Raw genomic sequence first — 17,338 nt, forward strand, 5'->3', positions numbered from 1 at the left:
TCCCCGCGCATGCAGAGGCAATGGCCGACGCGGAAGGGAAAGAGTGCCTCCACGGCACAGGCCCGCCCGCGGATCGGTGGGCCCCGATCGCGCCGCCTTGTCCCGCCGGTAAGGGAGGTGGTTTAATTCACGCCGGCGGGACCGGCATTACAGCAATGGGACTTCGGCCCATCGCGAGCCGGAGAATCGCCGGGGGGGGGGGGGGGGCACTGCTGCCTCACAGCTCCAGGGATCCGGGTTCAATTCTGGTCTTGGGTGACTGTGGCGTTTGCACTTTCTCCCCATGTCAGCGTGGGTTTCCTCCTGGTGTTCCGATTTACTCCCATATGAATTGCCCCTTAGTTTCCAAAAGGTTAGGTAGAGCTACTGGGTTACAGGGATACGGTGGAGGCGTGGGTTTAAGTAGGGTACTCTTTCCAAGGGCTGGTGCAGACTCGATGGGCTGAATGGCATTCTTCTGCACTATAGGGATTCTATAATTCCATATTGACACGTGGCAAAATTATCAAAATACTATCATGTTTAATAATCAACCTAATGGTTATCTTTTAGGTGAATGATCTGACAGAGAATAATCAAAAAATTCAAGATGGTTTAACCGTAGCCAATGGAAATATTCTGAAAATGCAGCAGGAATTTGATGCAGAGAAGAACTTGATTTCAGCACAATCTGAAGAGTTCAAAAATCAGACAGAGAGCTTTAAGGTTCAGTATCAGAAAATTCCAACATTCTGTCATTTGCCAATGTTTTCACATTGCAAGCAAATAAAAAAAGTAAAGACTGTCTCGAGGTGGAATGATCCATTTATGGGGTCTAAGTCCAGTGGCGGGCAGGATAGTTGGCGTAATTCCCGCTGAGTGGCAGGATGGGTGAACTTCTGTTTCTGAGCTAAATAATTATACAACCGCAAGGATCTCGGCAAATTTTTCTTGCCCGCCCTGTTATTGCAGGAGCAGGAGTAGGCCATTTAGCCCATCAAGGCTGCTCTGCTGTTCAATAGCATCACGTCCCATCAGACAGTTCAATGCCGTTCCCCACAGTATCCCCATAACTCTACATTATTGTTAATCAGAAATCTACCAATCTTTGCTTTAAACATACTCAATGACTGAGCTTCCACAGCCCTTTGGGATATAGAATTCCAAAGATTCACAACCTTCTGTGAACAGACATTTTTCCTAATCTCCTAAATGGCTTCCCCTTTATTCTGAAGTTAGGCCCCTGGTTCTAAACTCTCCAACCACGCAAAACATCTTACCTGCATCTATTCTTTCTATTCCTTCAAGTATTTTGTAGTTTTCAGTGAGATCACCTCTCATTCTTCAAAGCTCGAGGGAATACACGGCCAGTTTGTCCAATCTTCTCTTCATAAGACACTCCCGCCACCCCCAGGGCAAGTCATGAACCTTTGTTGCGCTCACTCTGGCAAGGGGTCCAAAACTGCACACAGTAGTTCTGGTGCGGCCTAACCAAGCTTCTGTCCAATTGAAGCAAGACTTCCATTACTTATTCCCGTACTCAAATTCTCTTGCGATAAAGGCTAACATTCCATTAGCCTTCCTAGTGGCTTGCTGTACCTGCAAGTTAACCTTCAGTGACTTATGGACAAGGACACCCAGGTCCCGTTGTACACCTACACTTTCTAGTTTCTTATCATTTAGGGAATACTCTACACGTTTGTTCCTTCTACCAAGTGAATTACCTCACATTTTTCCACAGTATATTCCATTTGCCATGATCTTGCCCCTCACTAAGTCTGTGCCAATCCTCCTGTCGCCGTTTTACAGCATCCTCACAGCACACATCCCTGCCTAGCTTTGTATTGTCTATGAACTTGGAAATATTACTTTTCGTTCCCATAGAATCCCTACAGAGCAGAGGGGCTGGTTTAGCTCAGCTGGTTGCACAGCTGGTACATGATGCAGAGCATGGTTTCAATTCCTGTGCCGTCTACGGTTATTCATGAAGGCCCGCCTTCTCAACCTTGCCCCTCGCCTGAGGTGTGGGGATCCTCAGGTTAAATCACCACCAGTCAGCTCTCCCCCTCACAGGGGAAAGCAGCCTCTGGTCATCTGCGACTATGGTGACTTTACATTGCAGAAGGAGGCCATTCGGACCATCAAGTCTGCAGTGACCCTCCAAAAGAGCAATCTACTTAGGCCCTCCCCCCCACCCTATCCCTGTAACCTTGCATATTGATCATGGCCAATCCACTTAACGTGCACAGCTTTGGACTGAGAGGAAACCGTAGCACCTGGAGGAAACCTATGTAGAACATGAAAACTAGTGATCATTCACCTGGGAGGGTAGTGGTTTGGAGTCACAAGTTAGCTGCCCTCCACCGGCCGTCTCTCCCTCCCTGCCTCTTATTGCAACTGTTAGCGAATGACACATAATGAATGGCAGCTCCAGACCTTGCTGGGATACTGATGTTATGAGTCCCATGAGTCAAGAACAATCCTGCTGCAGTGCAGTCTTCAAGATAGAGAGAGGAAAACACAACTGAGCATCCTGATATCACATAATTATTAAGATGTCCCTTTAGTCAGCTACATGTGTTGACCTTGAACTCCACCCATCCAAAAATACCCTCCTCAAGAGATCTCACTGAAAGAATAACTGCTTGCACAAGGACAGTTTGGAAAATGGTGGGCATCACCTTTCAAACTCATTCCTCCACCTTCTACCCTTTTACCTACCAGCATTCTGCCCCATCACCATCGATCCACCCAATTACACCATTCCTCTCCCCGGTTACCCAGTCACAATACATCTTCACGTGCCTTCCCTCCCCTTAGAGCTGACATGTGTGACCACCCCCATTCCTACACTAACTCTGTACCTCCTGTTATCCAAGCCACCTTACTGGTCCCCACCAAAGAGACTCTCACTGATCAGACTCTGTTGCTGGGTCTGGCACTCTACCACATCCCACTCTGTCCGTGACTATTTCCTCCCGTCACCAGTAGCTGAGATCACCCCCACCCCAACTCCCAAAACCATACTTTTAGGGTATTCGGAAACAAGTAAGTATGGTCAGGTACCTTAAAATAAGGTAAATATCCCATGATTTGTAATTGTTTCCTTGAAAGGTAGTTAAAAAGAAAAGTAGTTTTCAAATTATTATTGGAAGTAATATTTTGGATGTGGTTGTTCCCATTTTTGAAATAGCTTTTATCTCTTAGTTGCAGCTAGAAATCTCTCGATCAGAAAAATACAAGTTAGAACAGGATGTTGGGTACTTTCAGAATGAACTGCAGATCACTGATGTACTGAAGAAGGAAGTAGATGAACATAAACAAAGACTAAGGTGCATCCAAGAAGAGCACCAAGCTGTGCTTAAAGATTTACAGGATCAGGTAAATGATTGCACTCAATCAGGGTTGATAAAAGATTCATCCAGAGCGAGAACCATATACAATTAAATTAAGATGATTACTAGCAAAAACAGCTCTCTTCTTTCGCCAAAATAACCTCATCGCTCTTGGATAAGATATAGGCCAACAATATGGAATCTTTTTTTCTTTATCATTACAGTTTAAATCTTTTACTGTTTCAATCTTTAATTACGCTGTGTTTTTTCAGAACTCTGATATTTACGGTCCATGTTGTGGCTCAATGGTAGCAGTCTCTGCTGAGTCAGCAGTTAGTGAGTTCAAAATCAGCCCAGAAAAGCGAACACATAATCCACTGCACTTCAGTGCAATATGCATTTTTATTTTGGATGAGAAACAAAATGAAGGGCCCGTTTGCCCTCTGTGGATCTAAAATTTCACCAGGCACTATTTGTAAAAGAACATTGGAGCTCTCGTGTTTCCAGACCAATATTTACCCTTCAACGTTGCTAAAATTAATTATCTAACTTTGTATCTCATTGCAGTTTATGGGAACTTGCTCTGTGACCATGGGAAAGATGTCTCTAGCTCATATCTGAACTGAACTATTATTCAAGGTTGTTCTGGGTTTGGAGTACTCTGCAGGTGGTGGCAATAACATCATTTGTGCATACAGTTTCAATGGTTTCCCAGAGTGACTGGTTTCCCATTCTCTGCTAGACTGGAGGGAAGTTACTTCCAAATGTAAGATGTGAATTCTGAGTTCCCAAGGAGTTTAGGAATTAGGCTGCAAGTTAGCGAGAATGAGTTAGAAGGTACAAAACATTTTAAAGCCGTGGTCCAAACAGAGAAGTCTTTCTTAAGTAGGACATTGAAAAAGCTTACCTGAAAATAACTTACCTGAGAATATACATATTTATGATTAGTTTATATGTTTTTGTTGGGTTACATTTATATTCTATTCTTCTTCTGCCAGTTTCTTGGTCCTCCTTTGCTTGACGACTCGTCAGAGCTGCCATGTACCACATCTCCCTTAGGAGCTGATTTGACTCCATCATAATTGCTGGAGTTTGAAATTCCCACGCCCACAATGGAGTCAACAAGGTCAGGAATGCTATGTGCACGGACTTCCGGTGGTGGCATGTAGGAGAAAGTCGCACACTAGGTAGCTCACGCCAGGGTACTTGTTTTTTTGGTCTTTTTTGCCCAGATCCCGAGGAACTTTGGTGAACAAACTCAGCCCATCTAAAGGACTGAGGAAAGAATGTCGAAAATCTCAAAAAAGGCTGGTCGAAAGAAAGTTACAAGTGGAAATCCTTCGACAGATTTGGGGAGTCCATGGATCTCTAGGAGGGAAGATGATAGATACAACTCCAGCGGGTGTGGCAGCTCCTATTACGGTTGATATACTGATGGGGAACTGGCCTCAGAGTTTGATAAGTAGTTCCGGAAGCATTTTGAGTAACAAGAGTAGGTCTTCAGTCATCTAACATGGTGTCGACCCACAGTGCAAGTATGTTTAACAGCTCTTAGTTAAATAAAGTAGAGTTGTACTATGACAAGTGTTGGTAGCCTGTCTATGTTACTGCTAAGGTAAACGCAGTCTCCACAGATCCAGAGTACCCAACACATCAGGTAGGTCTCTTCTTCCTGACATGAGGAAAGCAGAATGTTCAGCTATAGTCATTTCGGACCATGCTCCGCATTGGGTGGACTTAGTTTTAGAGGTCGGCCCTAACCTCTGGTGTGGAGGTTGGACGTGAGGCTATTGACGGATATGGGGCTGGATTCTCTGATTCTATGGCTATGTCCGCAGGATCCGTCTGATCTTTTAAAGAACTAATCACTGTCAGTTGCTCCGGGAGAGGTGGGTTGGGAAGGAGGGGGGTATGGGTTATGTGGCTTTGTATTCTTTTTAGTATTTGTTCCTGAAATATTTGTATATGTGGATTTGTTGTAATATGGTAAAATTTCAATTCTTTGTAATATTTAATGCAATTGAGAAACTTTAATTGAAAATTGTGCAGGCTCACTAACCTTCGCCTGCTCTGTTAAAAATTGCCAATGGGGACAGGAAACCCCGAATCGGGTGCTGGCCGCCAATTTTAAATTTTGCATATCTCCATTCCGACACAATGGAGGCATGAAAATCCAGCCCTGTGTAATCATTTACTCTTGGTTTTTCTTTTATTGATCACAATTTTTATTTGAGAATTTTGTACATATTTATCAAAAAAATTGAATATTTCCTTATACTATATTTATTTGTAGCATGAAGTTCAAGTAAATTCATACCAAGAAAATTTGGCTAGAATGGAACAACAGCTCACTGCACAGAACATGGAAATGAACAACTTAAAGACTGCAAAAGAAGAAGTAGATGTTGCATTAAAAGATGCTGCCAGCAAGGTAAAATTAATGAAATCTGGGGCGGGGCGGGCCTTACTGGCGCAGAGGAGTGGCGTGAACCACTCCGGCGTCGGGCCGCCCGGAAGGTGCGGAATCCTCCGCACCTTCAGGGGCTAGGCCGGCGCCGAAGGGCTTGGCGCTGCGCCAACCAGCGGCGAAAGGCCTCCGCCGGCCGGCGCGAGTTGGCACATGCGCGAGAGTGCTAGCGTCGTCCCAGCGCATGCGCAGGGGGTTCTTCGCGCCGCCCATGGCGAACCGTTACAACGGCTGGCGCGGAGGTATAAGAGTGCCCCCATGGCACAGGCCCTCCCGCAGATCGGTGGGCTCCGATCGTGGACAGCCACCATCGGGCCCCCCCCCCCCCCCCCCCCCAGGGCCAGATCCCCCCCCCCACCCGGAGGACTCCGCAGGCCACCCGCAGAGCCAGGTCCCACCAGTGCGGACCTGGTGTATTTTACGCCGGCGGGACCCACCGAAAACGGGCGGCCACGCGGGCCGGAGAATCGCTGGGGTGGGGGGCCACTGCCAACAGCCCCCCGACGGCGCGGCGCAATTCCAACCCCCGCCGGAGAAGCCCCCCCCGGCGATTCTCCGGCCCAACATGGGTTTGGATAATCCCGTCCCTGATCTAATAGAAAGGTTTCTATGTGTCATTTGTGGCAGGTTTTGTTGGGAGTTTCCTGATGGCTCTGTTGGCGAGTTCCCCACTGCTATGAGTTAGAAGGTACAAAACATTTTAAAGCCGTGGTCCAAACAGAGAAGTCTTTCTTAAGTAGGACATTAAAAAGGCTTACCTGAAAATAGCTTACCTGAGAATATACATATTTATGATTAGTTTAAATGTTTTTGTTGGGTTACATTTATATTCTATTCTTCTTCTACCAGTTTCTTGGTCCTCCTTTGCTTGACGACTCGTCAGAGCTGCCATGTACCACATCTCCCTTAGGAGCTGATTTGACTCCATCATAATTGCTGGAGTTTGAAATTCACACGCCCACAATGGAGTCAACAAGGTCAGGAATTCTATGTGCACGGACTTCCGGTGGTGGCATGTAGGAGAAAGTCGCACACTAGGTAGCTCACGCCAGGGTATTTAGTCTTTTTTGCCCAGATCCCGAGGAAATTTGGTGAACAAACTCAGCCCATACAAGGACTGAGGAATGAATATCAAAAATCTCAAAAAAGGCTGGTCGAAAAACAGTTGCAAGTGGAAATCCTTCGACAGATTTGGAGAGTCCATGGATCACCAGGAGGGACGATGATAGATACAACTCTAGTGGGTGTAGCAGCTCCTATTACGGTTGATATACTGATGGGGAACTGGCCTCAGAGTTTGATAAGTAGTTCAGGAAGCATTTTGAGTAACAAGAGCAGGCGATGGTGGGAACTCTCAAAAAGCCGATTGAGGAGGCGCTTGGTCCGATTTGAGCGAAGGTGGAGAAAACCTCGGAGGCTCTGAAGGAGCATGGAGCGGTGTTGAACGGAGTGGAAGAAACTTTGTCGAGGCACAGTGGTTAAATCACCTCATTAGAAGCTGAAATCTTGTTCCTCTCGCCCACCAACAAGATCCTGAGGGCAAAAGTGAATGACTTACAGAACGGATCAAAAAGACAGAACCTCAGAATCATGGGGTTGCTGGAGGGGATGGAGGGCCCGAATCCCACTGAGTATGTTTGGGAAACTGGTGATGGACAGATGTCCCCTCCAGAGTTGGATAGGGTCCAACAAACTCTCCGGCAGATGCCCTGGGCGAACAAGCCCCTGGGGCAGTGGTTGCAAGATTGCATAGCATCTGAGAGGAGAGGGCCCTGAAGTGGTTAAAAGAGACTCGAGATGGGAACGGCGCTGACGAAGCAGTGGGTGCAGCCTTTAATAAGGCGAAGGCAGCGTTATACCAGAGTGGAGTGAGGTTTGGGGTGGTTTACCCAGGAAGGCTGTGGGTTATCTATGGGGCGAAAACTACTATTTCGACACAGCAGAGGAGGCGAGGCCTTTGTTAAAGAACACTGTCTTGGACTCGGTTAAAGGAGCCTAGCTGGTTGGTTGGTGGGGCGGATGGGATTGCAGAGGATGAGGCCTTGTTCTCTGGGTGGTAATCAGCAGGTTAATGGGGGTGGAGTGGAGGAGCAATGGAGGGGAGGAGTAATGGAGGGCAGCGGGATGGGGGAGGAGAGGGTTCTTTCTCTGACGGTGACTGTGGTGTTGGGTGCTCTGGTGCACAGATGAGCCAACACAGTTGTATGTGGTACAACTCTATTTTATTATAACTCTTATAATACAGTTCGTTCTGGATACTCTGCACGTGCTGTCTCCCTGAGTGTGTTTGGTAACAGATGTGTCCTGGTTCTCCTCTGCAGCTAATACTGACCACCGGGGGTCGTGTCTGTGCTTTTATATCTTTCTGTCATTGGTTGTGGTGTTGTGTGTTCTGATTTGTCTGTTGGTGTGTCTATCATGATGTGTGTGTTTGAATACCATGACATCCCCCCTTTTTACAAAGATATGTGCCTACGTGGTTATAAATATAATTGTGTCGTGAGTGCATCGAAGAGTGTGTGTGTGTGTTATGTACAGCGTGTGTATATGACGTAACTATTTACATGGGGCGATGTCGGGTGCGTCACACTAACAAGGTTGTACCATAACAAAACTTGGATGCGAGAGAAAAAAAAAAACTTGAACATTGGTCTGGTCAGACGATATCTGGAACAATAAACAACAACAGGTTATAATACAGAAGTGTTTGACTTTTTGAACGTATGAACAGCGTTATAAGTCCAGTCTAATGGGTGACCGCCTCAAGAATGGGCTGGTCCTCAAGCCGGTTCAGCTGTGGAGATTTGGGGTCACGCTGGTTCACCTTGGACTGTTGGAGGTGATGCTGTTGCCGAAGTCTCTACTTTACCATTTGTTGTACTTCGTGCAGTGCTTGGTTTTTTCATTCGTGCAAATATAACATTCAACATCTTTGTTAGTGGTGCCTTGGCTGTGGTTTGGTTCTGGTGGCGATGGAAGGGGCATGATCCGTGGCATCTCCACGAAGTCATCCTTGGGAACCAGTGGAGGATCCGGCGTGTGCGTACGGTTCAGTTGCGAGCGTGGAAGGCGGCGCAAAGCTCGCTGATTGCGCCTACGCACCAATCCATCCGCCCTGCATGCCAGGAACAAGGTGGAGTCTTTTTCTTTTTATGTTTGTGGTGGACGGCATCTTGTAGCCGATGGGTCGTTGCCATCGAAGTAGCACCATCACTAATATCATGCAAGGCGATGACTGTGCCAGATGTGGAAGTTGGCCGAGACCGTGTACGCTGGTTCCGGCCACCTGCTGTGCCGGAAGGGCGACTCCGCAGAGAAACGTCGAAGCATGTCGCCTTGGAGAGAGAATTGTTGCTCGCATCAACGTCTGGCGATGGCGCGAATTGGTGTGTCCATCTTGGACCGCCGGTGCTGGTTGCCACTGCCGACCCAGTGGGACTGCCACGCGATCCATTCCCTGTCGCCGTGGCATCCGCCGTCACCCTGAGCGTGCCATCACCGAGGCCGCGACACCGCCCGTCCGGAGCAAGGTCTGGCGTGCGCGAATCAGAGTCGGCGCTTGGCTGCTCCCCATCTGGAGTCCGGTCTGCCTTCCGTCGATGCCCCCCGTCTGGAGTCCCAACAGGTTCACTGGAGGCAGCCGAGATTCCCTGAAGCTGCACTTCTGGAGTCGGAACATGCAGGAATGCACCAACCAGTGGAGAGGGTCGAGCCATCGAGGGTGGAAGCGGTGCGCTGCCACCGCAGTCGTCAGTGGTCCCACCGTGATCGTCGAGTGCCTCGGTACGCACTAGGCGAGGTCTGTCACCTTGCACCTTTTGCATGGGAAGTGGGATGCTGTCGTCACTCGTCTCACATCCCGTGGATAGATCCTCATTAGCAGCTTGCTGTTCACTAGGGTTGGGTAAATTGTCAGAGTTTTCATCTGGTGGTGCACACCATGTCGGTGGACTGTCATTGTCTTGCCGTTGTCCTTCATTTGGGCTTTTCTTCTTTGGAATTTTAAATCTTCCCCCAGACATTGCAGAACCTTGTTTATTACCCCCAAATTCTCCCATAGGTATGGTCTCGAATATAGGATCCAATGTTTCTATCGACATTGTACTATTTTCCAAAGAACATTCCGTTTCACTTTTCTTCTCAGGTGCCTCATATGTATCTTTGTCTAATGTACATGCCTTCATGGTCTCTGGGTCTGATTTTGCTGGGACTGGCATGGTCACAGTCTCTCTTTTACTGTTCTCAATTGCCCACATTATACTCCCCATACATAACTGCTTAATCACTGGGGTTAGTGTGGTACAATGGATAATCGGGTCGACCTTATCTGCATCTTCACCATTAGTGGAAAGCACACTTGGTTCACTTGAAACTGCTGTGGGTTTTAAATTCGTTATCTGGCTACTCGATGTCGGTGTCCTCAGGATTCTTGCTCCAATGTTCTGCTCAATAATCAGTGGAGCGTGTATAGGTTCAATGCAATTAATGTTCCCCTCAAGGTTTGAAGAGTCATTACTGACTAACTGCTGGTCTCCGAAGTTGGGATTTTGCGGTGTTGTGTTGAAGGGAGACATTTGTCCCTGCTGTAGATATGATTCAGGTTGTGTTATTTCCATTACCTGAGGATCAATGTCTTGTCCATTTTTTCGATCCGTACTAAAACACTGGCAATTCTCAGTCTGCTCCTTGCAAGTTAAACATTCAATTAATTTCGTTAGAAAATCCTCAGCATCCTTCTGTGGCCGTGCAGCATTATTAATCTCTGTTCGGCTATAATGATCCTGAAGGTCAGCGCATAAACCTTTTTTCTTCGGGCTTGGACGAGGCGATTCCTTTGGCTTGTCTTCAGTTGGGCTTGAACAGTCTTCAGCGCTGTGCCCTTCATTGTAGCATGAGAGACCGTCATGTTCATGCTGCTGTGTAGTGGAGCATGGTAGGCTGTTATAGCCTTCTTGCTGTTCACGTGAGCATGGCAGACTTGCATCGTCTGCCGCTGGTTGGTCAGGAGAGGTTGCTAGACCCTCATGGTCTTGTTCCTGCAAGGACTCCGCTCTGGAGTCTTGCGTTCCTTCCATCGTGGAGTCCGTCCACGAGCTCTGTGTGGAGGCTTGTGACACTGGAGTCACTTCTTGTTCGTGCAAGGACTGCGCTCTGGAGTCTTGCGTTGCTTCTTTCATAGAGTCGGGAACGTTAAGCGGGACGTGGACCACGCTCTGTGTGGCAGCAGGGCACTCTCCGTGTGCTTGCACCGCTCCCTGTCTGTTAATGTCAGGCTGCAGCATCATCCGGTACTGATAAGTTGGAACGTCATATCTGCTGGATTGAAGATCCTCAAATCCGAAAAATGAATCTGCATCTGCGTCGGATTCAATGTGGGGGCCGCCAATGTGCAACACGAAAGGTTCGTCCGAGTCATAGTCATATAGGACCACGGAGCTATCATTGGGCTCGCGAGGTCCGGAAACACTGTAAAGATCGTCATCGAAGTATTCAAGGTCGGAATCATCGGCTTGTGCGTAGGTAACTGCTTGTCGGAGGGTTCTTCGGAGGTCAAATTCATCTCCTGGGTCAATTTGCGGCACTGTGCTGTCATTCCAGGTGAGGGAAGGTTGTTTTACAGCTTTAACAGATTTTTGTTTTTTTGATTTGGGACGTTTCCCTTTTAAATTGGATTTGGGACATTTCCCTTTTAAATTGGTGCAGTCTGGGGCCTCTGACATCCTGACGCTCGGTATGTAGCACGTAGGAAGCGACTGCGCATGCTCAGATCGCTGTTCCTTTACCGATGGCCGTTTTCTTGACTGCGCATGCGCAGCATCTCGCGCATGCGCAAACGAAACTTTGGGTAGGTCTCTCATTCCTTACATGAGGAAAGCAGAATGTTCAGCTATAGTCATTTCGGATCATGCTCCGCATTGGGTGGACTTAGTTTTAGAGGTCGTCCCTAACCTCTGGTGTGGAGGTTGGACGTGAGGCTATTGACGGATGTGGGGCTGGATACTCCGATTCTGCGGCTATGTCCGCAGGATCCGTCTGGTCTTACGACCAACAAGTTGGCACCGCCCCTGAACTGATTCTCCACCCGGTGGGAGGCCAGCAGCCGCGCCGTGTAAAGCCCCCAGCTTTACCTGTGAATATGGCCATAAAATGGCCGGGTCTGTGGCCGCGCATGAGTATGGCGGCGGCTGAGCAGTACAATGTGGCGCCGGCAGCGCGCGGACCTGGCCTGCCAAAAACCGCCGCCCTGTAAACCACCCCCAAGGTGCCCCCCTGCCAGCGGACCGGCTCACCCCTCGACTGTGGCAGCGCTGGACACAGTCCGCAGCCACCACGCGAGGTTCCCGAAAGTTGTGAGGACATGAGCCCACGCCGGAGGTGCCTCGGCCTATCGGGGGAGGGCCTCAGCTGACATCCTGAGGCCGCCCCGACGGCGTGAGCCCAACTCCTCGAGTACGCCGTTTTTGAGGGGGCCGAGCATCAGAAAAATGGCTCTGCCCCCGATTCCAGCGTAAAAACACATTCTCAGGCCAATTGCTGAACGCGGTTTCGCCGTCGGCAATCAGAATCCAGCCCATGGAGTTTTTTTAGCCGCCTTTCTAAGTGATTGGGTTTCAATGGGACTGGGTCTGTTTCTCCATCCATGCTATGGGAGGCCTTGAAAGTGGATATTAGAGGGAGATCATACAAGGCGCATATAGATAGGGAGGTAAGAGATGAGAGCCAGAAGCTAGTTGACGATATTCTAGAGGTGGACCACAAGTATTCAAGTGACCCTACCCCTGAACACTTGGCGTATAGGAAGAAAGTGCAGACACAATTCTATCTTTTCTACAGGCAAGGCGGTGCGCTAGCTGCAGTGTTCGAGTGAAGTTATTTATGAATATGGGCAGAAGGCCTGCTGTTTCCTGGATCACCAGTTGAGGCGGCAGGTGGCCTCCCGGGAGATCATTTCGGTCAGAACTCGGCGGCAAGCTGATGGGTGGGTGTCCGCCCCGGATAGAGTTAACTGAGTGTTTGAGGCTTTTTGTAAAAATATGTTGCCATTTTGGGGGGATTTGGAACTTCAGGTGATGGGGGGGAGGAGCACAAAGTGTTGGAGGCACCCCATGATCCTCGGGAAGTCTAAGCAGCTATAGAGCGGATGCAAACAGGTAAGGCTTCCAGGGCGGATGGTTTTCCAGTGGAGTTTTATCTGACGTTTGGCGGACAGTTGGTCCTGTGCTGGTGGACCTGTTTCAGGACTCGCTAATCTAGGAACGAAAGAGAAAATGCTGGGAAATCTCAGCAGGTCTGGCAGCATCTGTAGGGAGAGAAAAGAGCTAACGTTTCAAGTCTGATGACTCTTTGTCAAAGCTAACAGACCGAGAAAATGGGAAATATTTATACTGTGGAGTGAGAATGAAAGATGAGTCATTGCCACAGAAACCCAGGGAAACCGGGTGCTAATGGCCACAGAAACCAAGGGTAAAGAGTGCTAATGGCAGTCCCCAGAGAGAACAAAAGGTGTGAAAGGCCAAACAGCAGAGAAACTAACATCAGAGGATGAACTGTAGATGTGGGGGGAGGGGAAGGGCGAAGCAGAGAGGAGAAAGGTTAAGGAAAAGTGGATAAGATTGGGGGGGGGGGGGATTACACATATATTAAGAAAAAAAGAAATGGTAAAAGACAGTTAAAATGAAATGGGATGAAAACAAATGGATCGAGGTGGGGTAGAGCTGATCATCTGAAGTTGTTGAATTCTATGTTGAGACCGGAAGGCTGTAGCGTGCCTAACCGGAAGATGAGATGTTGTTCCTCCAGTCACTAGAACATTGCAGCAGGCCAAGAACAGACATGTGGGCATGGGAGCAGGGCCTTTTGTTAAATTGGCAAGCAACAGGAAGGTCAGGGTCCTGAATGCGCACAGACTGAAGATGCTCAGCAAAGCGATCACCCAGTCTGCGTTTGGTCTCTCCGATATAGAGGAGACCACATTGGGAGCAGCAAATGCAGTAGACCAAATTGGAAGAGATGCAAGTGAAACGCTGCTTAACCTGGAATGAGTGTTTTGGGCATGGGATGTTAAACATGGAAGAGGTAAAGAGGCAGGTGTTACACCTTCTGCGATTGCATGGGAAGGTTTCATTGGTGCGGGAAGAGGTATGGTGGAGGAGTGGACTAGATTATCTTGGAGGGAACAGTCTCTGCGGAATGCTGACAGGGAGTGAAGGGAAGATGTGTTTGGTGGTGGCTTCACGCTGGAGTTGGCGAAAATGGCGGAGGATATACGGAAATCTAGGGCTCCCTTTTGGCGACACTAGTACAGGCATCAACTTCCCTCCTGCTGAAGAAAGCTAAGGATCCTGTGGAACGTGGGTCATGCCATTCTATTTTACTGAATGTTGGTGCCAAGGTATTGGCTAAAATGCTGGTGATGAGGTTACCTTGTCCCCTGGAATGATAGGTGAAAATCAGACAATATTTGCTAAGGACTGGCAGAAGTGGATTTGGGGGAAAGCGAGATGGTAGGGGGAGCTGGAACCCATAGTAGATGACCAGTTGTGGAGTGAGATCCTTCACAGGGTGAACTCCATGCCCTTGTGTGCGAGACTGGGCTTAATCCAGCTCAAAGTAGTGTTTAATGCACATCTGACTACGGCGAAGATGATTGTTTTTTTTCCCGGAGGTGGATCATAGGTGTGAGCAGTATTCCATAAACCCAGCCAACACACTCACATGTTCTTTCTCGTCCTGTCCCAAACGTGTGAGCTTTTGGGTCTCTTTCTTTAGCACCATGTTGGCGATTCTGAATGTCGAATTGGAACCCTGTCCTCTAGTTACAATATTTGTGGTGTCGGACTCGCCAAGGCTACAGACAGGGGCGGAGGCGGATGTTCTCGCCTTCACCTCATTGATTGCCCAAAAGCGAGTTCTGCTGGGGTGGAAGTCTCCAACCTTACCCAGCGCCTTGGCATCGTTCGGGGACCTAATGGAGTTTCTGTACCTGGAGAAGGTCAATACACCGTGAGGGGATCGGCCGAGAGATTCTACCGGAGTTGATGGGATTTCATTGCCTTTTTTAAAGAACTAATCACTGTCAGTTGCTCCGTGAGAGGTGGGCTGGGAAGGAGGGGGGTATGGGTTATGTGGCTTTGTATTCTTTTGAATATTTTTTCCTGAAATATTTGTTTATGTGGATTTGTTGTAACATATGGTAAAATTTCAATTCTTTGTAATATTTGATGAAATTGCGAAACTTTAATGGAAAAATGTGCAGGCTCACTCACACCCACTCTTCGCCTACTCTGTTAAAAATTGCCAATGGCGTCAGGAAACTCCGAATCGGGTGCTGGCCGCCAATTTTAAATTCCGCATATCTCTATTCCGATATGATGGAGGCATGAAAATCCAGCCCTGTGTAATCATTTACTCTTGGTTTTTCTTTTATTGATCACAATTTTTATTTGAGTATTTTGTACATATTTATCTCAAAATTTGAATATTTCCTTATTCTACATTTATTTGTAGCATGAAGTTCAAGTAAATTCATACCAAGAAAATTTGGCTAGAATGGAACAACAGCTCACTGCACAGAACATGGAAATGAACAACTTAAAGACTGCAAAAGAAGAAGTAGATGTTGCATTAAAAGATGCTACCAGCAAGGTAAAATTAATTAAATCTGGGGCGGGGCGGGCCTTACCGGCGCCGAGGAGTGGCGTGAACCACTCCGACGTCAGGCTGCCTGAAAGATGCGGAATCCTCCGCACCTTCAGGGGCTAGGCCGGCGCCGGTGGGGTTGGCGCCGCACTAGCCGGCGCCGAAGGGCTTGGCGCTGCGCCAACCGGCGGCGAAAGGCCTCCGCAGGCCAGCGCGATTTGGCGCATGCGTGGGAGTGCCAGCGTGTGCTGTCGTCATCCCAACGCATGCGTAGGGGGGTTCTTCTCCATGCCGGCCATGGCGGACCGTTACACCGGCCAGCGCGGAGGGAAAGAGTGCCCCCACAGCACAGGCCCGTCTGCAGATTGGTGGGCCCCGATCGCGGGCCAGGCCACCGTCTGGGCCAGATCCCCCCCCCCACGAGGATTCCGCAGGCCGTCCGCAGGGCCAGGTCCCGCCGGTACGGACCTGGTGTATTTTACGCCGGCGAGAGCCCCTGAAAACGGGCGGCCACTCGGCCCATCGCGGGCTGGAGAATCGCCGGGGGGGGCACTGACGCCACTGGCCCCTAACGGCGTGGCACGATTCCCGTCCCCGCCGAAAAGCCGGGTGTGGGGGGGGGTTTCACGTCGCCACCCGACGATTCTCCGGCCCGGTGGGGGTTCAGAGAATCTCGCCGCTGATCTAACAGAAATGTTTCTATGTGTCATTTGTGGCAGGTTTTGTTGGGAGTTTCCCGCTGGCTCTGTTGGCGAATTCCCCACTGCTATTTAATCACACTTCGGGCACGATTTAATGGCCGCCTTAAGCGAGAACGCGCCAAGGCCGTTAGATCGCAGGAGAGGCCAAAATCAAGAACTGCGCCGGGCACCGATCAGTTTGCATTCTAACCTGATCGCTCCCATTGGCGAAATCAGGATCCTGCTGTGGCAAGAAACCAATTATCACCACTTGAAGCAAATCTCTGGATAATTAAATAATAAACGACCCTCTATTTAACAGCCTCCCTTGATCTAACTACCTCCCCAGCAAGTGGTCTTGCGGGCACCAATTAGTACATCTTTTTAAAAACATGAAGCTGGCAGAATGGTTGCTACAGGGATCCGAGGAGGTGAGGAGCTATCTTCGCCCCCAGGCATTGGGTTTGCACTGGGGTTGCAGCCCCATGCTCAGGGTGGAGGGTGAGATTGGGGGTTGCGTGTCTCCGCAATGCCACCCTTTCGTTATGGGGGCAACCACAGGCCGTGCCTATCTGTCCCACCGACCATCCATATCTTCCACTGACCATGGAGGCCTCTGGCCGCACGGCTTAAGGCTATTGCTAATAGGGAGGTGGCAATCGTAGTTAAGTGAGCACTTCAGAGCTCCCAAGTGGATCCTATTAGTTAGGCATGCCATGTAGCATGTGGGAACTATTGCCTAGCATCCCAATCAAACCGTGAAGCCTGGACATTGTGCCTGAGCACTGTAGGAAGCAACACCACGGATGCAGCAGCCAAGATCCGAATACCCAGGGGCTGCGCCCCAGCACCAGGGACATTTCCTCAACCAGAAGGTGGGTGTGTGTACCATGGAGGGGACCAGGGCCCAGTCCAGGTAACGTTACGGCAGGTATCTGGGGTACAGGGTGTGGGTCCAGTGACAGGGGCCCCCTGCTGCGGCTTGGGTTGCATGGGCTGCGTGTGTCAAATGTAGGGGTTGGGTGAGGGGGCGGGGGAGAAATAGGGGATGAAGGGTCCCGAGGTGGAAGACCTAAAGGCGTGAAGCTGGCGGAATGGCTGCTACAGGGATCCGAGGAGGTGAGGAGCCATCTTCGCTCCCAGGCATTGGGTTTGCACTGGGGTTGCAGCCCCATGCTTGGGGTGGAGGGTGAGATTGGGGGTTGCATGTCTCTGCAATGCCACCCCTTCGTTATGGG

At 49.2% G+C, this 17,338-nt stretch overlaps 1 protein-coding gene across 6 annotated transcripts in view; it reads left to right on the top strand.

Moving 5' to 3' along the window:
- cenpf (centromere protein F) overlaps nucleotides 1–17,338 on the top strand; it is a 133,920-nt gene that overhangs the window by 102,948 nt on the left and 13,634 nt on the right. For 3 of the 6 annotated variants that reach the window (XM_072509026.1, XM_072509058.1, XM_072509033.1), the window contains 4 exons: nucleotides 553–705; nucleotides 3,187–3,360; nucleotides 5,608–5,745; nucleotides 15,289–15,426. In XM_072509026.1, coding sequence (XP_072365127.1) covers nucleotides 553–705; nucleotides 3,187–3,360; nucleotides 5,608–5,745; nucleotides 15,289–15,426 — 603 coding nt within the window. The remainder of the gene's footprint in view (nucleotides 1–552; nucleotides 706–3,186; nucleotides 3,361–5,607; nucleotides 5,746–15,288; nucleotides 15,427–17,338) is intronic. The other 3 variants (XM_072509042.1, XM_072509051.1, XM_072509065.1) reach the window with 3 other exon arrangements.

The sequence above is a fragment of the Scyliorhinus torazame genome, chromosome 1 (genome assembly GCF_047496885.1).
Source record: "Scyliorhinus torazame isolate Kashiwa2021f chromosome 1, sScyTor2.1, whole genome shotgun sequence".
Classification (NCBI taxonomy): Eukaryota; Metazoa; Chordata; class Chondrichthyes; order Carcharhiniformes; family Scyliorhinidae; genus Scyliorhinus; species Scyliorhinus torazame.